A 7,500-nucleotide genomic window follows, 5' to 3' on the forward strand; every position below is an offset into this window, starting at 1 on the left:
TTTTTTTTTAGAACTAAGCTCCTTGTGAATGAATGGATCGTGTTGATTTGCAGATATGTTGATGTAGATGAAGTGTGTGTGTGTGTGTGGGGGGTGGGGGTGGGGGGGGGGGGGGGGTAGAAGACCTCACTGGCTTTTTCTCACAGAGCTGCTGGCTTGATGCGAGCAGCTCAGAGATGCGCATGGCACGTTGCTGCTCTCTCTCTCTCTCCCTCCCTCTCTCTCTCTCCCTCTCTCTCCCTCCCTCTCTCTCTCTCCTCTCTCTCTCTCTCTCTCTCTCTCAGCTCGCTCTCCATTCTCCCTCTCTCCGTTCTCTCTCCTCTTTCTCTACCTCTCTCTTTCTTTCTCTTCCTCTCGTTCTTTCTCTACCTCTCTCTTTCTTTCTCTACCTCTCTAGCAGTCACTCTTCTCTTTCTCCCTCTGCCTCTCATTTTCTCTCTCCCCCCTCTCTCTCCCCCCTCTCTCTCCCTCTCTCTCTATCTCTCTCTCTCAGACATGACCCAGTTTCCACTATCATGCCTGACTGTACATGTGACTGAAATCCCCCCTCATGTTCTCTAAACAACATGCTAGCCATGCTAAGATGCTAACAGGGCTAGCCTGTCACAGAGGGCCGGGGATGCACCAGTGTAGTGGTGACATTTCCGGATAGAAGAACACGGACAGGACACGTGTTTATCCTTTTATTTTCACGATAATCTAAACGAACGTTTGGTTCATCAGGTTCAGCTGGGTTGTGTGTGTGTGGCAGGTCACCGTCACAGCAGGACAACACAAAGTCTGTGGAGAAGCTGTACATGGAGACCTGACCAGTGACTGCCTAGCTGTGTTTACTTCACGTGTGTGATGGGGGGGGGTGAGGGGGGGTGAAAATGATCACACGCTGTTCGTCTGACCTCTTTTCAAAGCAGAACTATGTGTGTGTGTGTGTGTGTGTGTGTGTGTGTGTGTGTGTGTGTGTGTGTGTGTGTGTGTGTGTGTGTGTGTGTGTGTGTCTGTCCAGGGGAGCTTTCTCGGTGGTCAGAAGGTGTCTGAAGATCTCCTCAGGCCAGGAGTACGCTGCCAAAATCATCAACACCAAGAAGCTTTCTGCCAGAGGTAAGGTAACCATGCATAGACACACACACACACACACACACACACACACACACACACACACACACACACACACACACATACAGGTGTCGGGGTGGGGTGATACTGTACGGAGCCCAGTGGTTGAAGCATCCAACCGGTGCGTGAGGAGTCCTGGGACTGGGCCAGGCCACCTGACAAGTGATTTCCCATCGCTTATTGCCTACCGCTGTGCCCTTGAGCAAGGCACTTAACCCCAACACTCGCTCATAATTGTAAGTTGCAGCTTAATGACTCAAATGTAAATGATAACATGTCCTGTGCCCGGAATGGACTTTGAGGAGAGAGAGAGAGAGGGAGAAGCAAACAGGGAGAGAGAGAGAGAGAGAGAGAGAGAGAGAGGCAAACAGGGAGAGAGAGAGAGAGAGAGAGAGAAGCAAACAGGGAGAGAGAGAGAGAGAGAGAGAGAGAAGCAAACAGGGAGAGAGAGAGAGAGAGAGAGAGAGAGAGAGAGGCAGAAAGGTGGAGGGGGAGTGAGGCAAAGAGATAGAGGGAGAGAAGGAAACAGGCAGAGGGAGAGAGTGAGAGAGGGAAAGAGAGGGAGGGTGAGGGAGGGAGGGAGGGAGGGAGGGAGGGGCAGACAGACAAATGAGTACAGAGCAGCATCTCATCTGGGTCTCTGTTGATTAAGTGTGTGTGTGTGTGAGAGAGAGAGAGAGAGAGAGAGAGAGCGCACTTGCCTTTGAGAGAAGGGATGGAGAAGGACAGAAGCTGAGGAGTTGTATTCAGTCTGCCTGTGGAGTCAAGGAAAGAGTTTGCTAACTGTGAAGAGTGTGAACTAACCAACAATGGCTTCTGATGATGACACGTGTGTGTGTGTGTGTGTGTATGTTTGCGTATTGATTCAGGGCTCTGGTGGGTCTGGTTGTCCCAGGGGCAGATCTCAGATCTCTTGCAGAGACGACCCAGTTCTTTCACATCCGTCACTGTAATTGTAGCCGCTGGCCTGCTTGCCTGGGGGCTTGGGACACACGCACGCGCACACACACACACACACACACACACACACACACACACACACACACACACACACACACACACACACACACACACATATATACAGTACACATACACACACACACTCACACACACACAGACATACAGTACACATACACACACACTCACACACACACAGACATACTACACACACACACACACATACTACACACACACACACACACACACACACACACACACACACACACACACACACACACACACACACACACACACACACACACACACACACAGAGCTAAACCTTAATACAGAACCAATCTGCTGTCTCTGCAGATCGACTTTTTAGCCAATAGCATGTTCGGTGTCTGCCTATCCTCACCAATCACCTCTCTTGAAAGGGAGGCTGTCTCTGGCACTCAACCAATCACTTTGATGATGATGATGCACTGATCACTGCCCTCCTTTCTCTCTCTCCCTCCCACTCTCTCTCTCTCCCCTACTCTCTCTCACCCCCCACAGTCTGTCTCTCTCTCTTCCCCTCTCTCCACCTCTCCCGTTCTCTCTCACCCCCACACTCTGTCTCTGTCTCTCCCTCTCCCCTCTCTCTCTCTCTCTCTCTCTCCCCTCTCTCTCTCTCCCCTCTCTCTCTCTCTGTGTGTAATGGACACCTGAACATAGGGATCAGTATCTGTCCATTTGCATGCTGGGACAGAGTTTCCAAAAATACTGCCAAGGGGTTTCTCACCACAGAGTACCCCCCCCCCCCCCCTCCACACACACACACACATATACGTACACATGCACATAATTACACATACACACGCAGTGACATACACACAAACACAACGGAACATACTCAATCACTCTGTAGAGGTTTACCATGGCTGGCGTGCTGGTGTCTCAGATATGGTTTTAGCCTCTTTCCACGATAAGCTCTACAATTGCAACTCTGACCCCCACCCCCCTCTCAGTGTGCGTCTGTGTGTGAGTGTGAGTGTGGGGGTGTGTGTGTGAGAGTGTGTGTGCGCATGTACATCAGTCGGATGGGTTTATGTCAGGATTGGTGCTGAGAGTGCGGGCAGAAAGAGAGAGTGTGTGTGTGTGTGTGTGTGGGTGTGTGTGTGTGTACACATATGTGTGTGCACGTATGTCTGTGTATGTGTGTGTGTGTGCGCACAGTCCTATAGGGCGAGATCCAATCCTGCAATCTGCCATCCTGATTATGCAGTATTTCATTAAGAGCACCAGACCAGATAAGTCTGTTTATGAGAGAGAGAGAGAGAGAGAGAGAGAGGGGGGGGGGGAGGGAGGGAGGGAGAGATAGGGGGGTAGAGAGGGGGGAGATGGAGAGAGGGGAGGGAGAGGGGGGTTACAGGGATGGGAGGGAGAGATATAGGGGGGTAGAGAGAGGGGAGGGAGAGAAAGGGGGGAGAAGGAGAGAGGGGAGGGAGAGAGAGAGGGGGGGCTAGAGAGAGGGGAGGGAGAGAGAGAGGGTGGGGATAGAGAGAGAGATGGGAGGGAGAGAGAGAGGGTGGGGATAGAGAGAGAGGGAGAGTGAGAGAGAGAAAGAGGAAAATCGAAAGAGAGAGAGAATGTGTGTGAGAGGATGAGAGAGAAAGGACAGAATCATAGAGAAGGAGAGGAAGACGATGAGTAAAGTTGGTGTGTGTGTGTGTGTGTTTCATCAGTGGGATACTTGGCCTCTCCTCTCATGCATGCGTCACTCTCCTGCTGTCACATGACTCCGTCTGGCTCTCTGTCACTGTGTGTGTGCGTGTATGTGTGTGTGTGTGTGTGTTCGCACGCGCATGTGTGCATTTGTGCCATGCTATGATGGCGATAAAATAAAAAATGGGATGGTTGCCAGGGTAACTAGGGTGTGGCGTTTAGGGCTCGGTCACCCTCTGTGCAGGTGTCATGGTGTGTTTGTGTGTGTCTGTGTGTGTGTGTGTCCATACGCAGCCACGGGTCACGTTTACAGCTCTTTCCTCGTCGGACAAAAAACACGCGCAACTCTCTCTCTTTCCCTCATCCCCCTCTCCTCTCCTCCATCCCTGTCCCTTCCTCCCTCCCTCAATCTCTCCCCCCTCCTGCCTCCATCTCTCCATCCCTGTCTCGTTCTCCCTCTCTCCCTCCATCCCTCCCTCCATCTCTCTCCTCTCCTCTGTCTCTCCCTCCATACCTGGGGGGAGGGTGAGAGAAAGAGGGAGGGAGGAGAGGAGAGAGAGGGAGGAGAGAGGGAAGAGGTATCACATGACACACTGGGCACCGTTAAAAATACATACCGGTCACATGCACGCGTGCGCGCACGCACACACACACACACACACACACACACACACACACACACACACACACACACACACACACACACACACACACGTACTGAGAATACCCTGTTTTCTGGGCCATTTCTTTGTTCTACTTGGTACTCACCTGTCTGGACAGACTGCCTGGTGAACGAGCAAGCTAGGACAGTGTGGCGGTTATAGTGTGTGTGTGTGTGTGTGTGTGTGTGTGTGTGTGTGTTTCTGTTAAAAAAGAATCTCCAGCTTGAGTAACTGGGGCATGAGAGGAGAAAGCTAGGGCATTCTTAATTAGAGGAGCTCTCTCTCTCTCTCTCTCTCCCCTGTCTGTCTCTCCTCTCTGTCTAATGTCCTTCTCTCCAACCTTCCTCTCTTCCTCTGAAATACCCTCCCTCCCTCCCTCCCTCCCTCCCTCCCTCCCTCCCTCTCTCTGTGACTGGTCAATTTGTTGCTCTTGGAAGGGCGTTCTGAGTGTCTTATAACGAGCGGCTGCAGACGGGTCTCTCCTGGTCTCTCTCTGGGTCTGACCGGTCTCCAGGCTTCCCTTTGGACCAGATACCAGAGCCATCACCTCTAGGGTTTCCCTGGAGAACTAGGCCCAGTTCTAATGGATCAGAACTCCGACTCGGATTCAGAGTCATACGGTTGAATCATACAGTGGGATCAGATTCGGAATCAGATTCAGAATCAAAGACCCCGTTTAGACCTTGCATTAAAATGCGTCTCGTATCGAGATTGTATCTAGATATTGATTTAGCCTGATTACATTTACACCTGGCATTAATATGCGTTTCGATTATCTTCAACCCGATCCGTTTGAGATCCGATCGACTCTGTCCAGCTGACAATTGAACGTCACATCCTGTTTGTGCTTGAATATTTTCGTCCGACCAAATTGAGAGTAGACACTTTTGTCTCGTCTGGACTCCAACCTTGACCAGGATCCATTTTAATGCTTTCTTGCTAGCTGCCATGGAAGCCTGCTCCTTGCTGGTCTGGAACCAGCGCGTTCCAACGGCTACATATTTCCGCCCACGTTGTTGATATGTGGATTAAAAACACATTTCCATTTACACTCATATTAAAAGTGGTCTAAATGCGTCCCTGACCACCTCCGGAGGTGGTTTGGTCGATCGGATCGCAATCCATCCTCAAAACGTTTTGGCCGCATTTACACCTGTATTTTCATGTGGTTTAGCATGATCAGATTGCAATCTGATCACCAAAAACGCATTTTAAAGCAAGGTGTAAACGGGGTCATACAGTGGAATCCGATTCAGAATTCGATTTAGAACCGTATAGTGGAATTCAACGTTTTTGTATGTTATTATTGACATAGATATGATCCTGTCATGCACAATACTAGCATCGAGCAGAGAATAGAGGGCTTTAGAGGGAGAGAGAGAGAGAGAGTGTGTGTTTGTGTGTGTGTGTGTAAGTGTGTGTGTGTGTGTGTGTTCGCTCATGTGTGTGTGCGTCAGTGTGGTGTATTCCCCTGTCTGAGGTTCGACCTTGAAACGGCACATATTTTTTAAGGTCAGTGTGAGAGGCGGAGAGATAGAGGGAAGTGAAAGTTATCCTGGAGAGAGGGAACAGAGAAAGGAGGGATAGGAGGAGCGGAGGGAGGGAGGGAGACAGAGGGAGAGAGAGAGAGAAAGGGAGAGAGAGGGTCACGGCAAAGATGAAGGGATTTGTCTTTTTGTGCATGTGCACGTGCGCATGGTCGTGTATGACAATGCTCAACTTCATATATATATACAGTGTGTGTATGTATAATTAATTCCCCATGTATTTCCAGGTGTGTGTGCGTGTGTGTGCATGTGTGTGAGTGTGTGTGTGTGTTACTAATCCCTCCCCTGTGGTGTTTGAGCCTCATCCAGGAGGTGGGTCTTGTAGGACAGAACAGGGGAAAATGGGCCAGCAGCAAACTCTTTAAGTGTGTGTGTGTGTGTGTTGTGTGTTGTGTGTGTTGTGTGTGTGTGTGTCTGTGTGTCTGTGTGTGTGTGTGTGTGTGTGTGTGGACTGTGGACCTCTACTACCTTTATATAATAGGCTAATATGCATGGGTGGCTGTTAGCTAATATAGGAAATGATAGCAGTAGACATTACAAGACATTCTATCTTTGACCCCAGCTGTCTTTGGTTTCCCTGTGTGTGCGCGCACGCGCGTGTGTGTGTGTGTGTGTGTGTGCAATATGTAGTAGGAACTGGAGAGATACCTTACTGTGGGCTGTATGAGAGGTTGAGTTCACCTGGCTGGTTCATCTTTTTAATTAGAGCCCCTTTAATGAATGAAACTGGAGCTCAAACAGACCAATGATCTGTGTTTCACACGCTGACACTGATCAGGGTGGAGAGACCCGACACTGGAGGCTGTAGCACAGAGATATGGAGAGACCCGACACTGGAGGCTGTAGCACAGAGATATGGAGAGACCCGACACTGGAGGCTGTAGCACAGAGATATAGAGAGACCCGACACTGGAGGCTGTAGCACAGAGATATGGAGAGACCAGACACTGGGCGCTGTAGCACAGAGATATGGAGAGACCAGACACTGGACGCTGTAGCAGAGATATGGAGAGACCAGACACTGGACGCTGTAGCAGAGATATGGAGAGCATGTACTGTAGCTCTAGTTAGCTGTCTGTCTGTCTGTCTGTCTGTCTGTTTGTCTACCTGTCTGTCTGTCTGTCTGTCTGTCTGTCTGTCTGTCTGTCTGTCTGTCTGTCTGTCTGTCTGTCTGTCTGTCTGTCTGTCTGTCTGTCTGTCCTTCTTTCTGTCTCCCTCTACTGAGGGTTAGGGTTAAAACACGCGCGCGCACACGCACGCACGCACACACACGCACGCACGCACGCACAAATACAAATACACACACACATACATACACACACATACACACACACACACACCACACACTAGGGCTGCACGATATTGACAGAAACATACATTGCAGCAATATACTTTTTTGCGATATATATTGCGATATGTAAAACAAGGCGTGGGAGCCCCCGATTAGTTCTCGTCATCTTCTCTAATCTTGCTAATTGCTACCTGTGCTGTCACCAGGCTTGATGTTACATCAGCCTTTCGGTAGCCGAAG

At 50.1% G+C, this 7,500-nt stretch overlaps 1 protein-coding gene across 1 annotated transcript in view; it reads left to right on the top strand.

Moving 5' to 3' along the window:
• The window catches only part of camk2d2 (calcium/calmodulin-dependent protein kinase (CaM kinase) II delta 2), a gene marked incomplete at its 5' end in the record, with an annotated part of 35,946 nt that overhangs the window by 1,565 nt on the left and 26,881 nt on the right, over positions 1–7,500 (top strand). The window contains one exon of the mRNA XM_084454517.1: positions 1,004–1,098. Within this exon, the coding sequence (XP_084310643.1) occupies positions 1,004–1,098 (95 nt within the window). The remainder of the gene's footprint in view (positions 1–1,003; positions 1,099–7,500) is intronic.

The sequence above is a fragment of the Borostomias antarcticus genome (assembly GCF_949987555.1).
Source record: "Borostomias antarcticus genome assembly, chromosome: 20".
Taxonomy (NCBI): Eukaryota; Metazoa; Chordata; class Actinopteri; order Stomiiformes; family Stomiidae; genus Borostomias; species Borostomias antarcticus.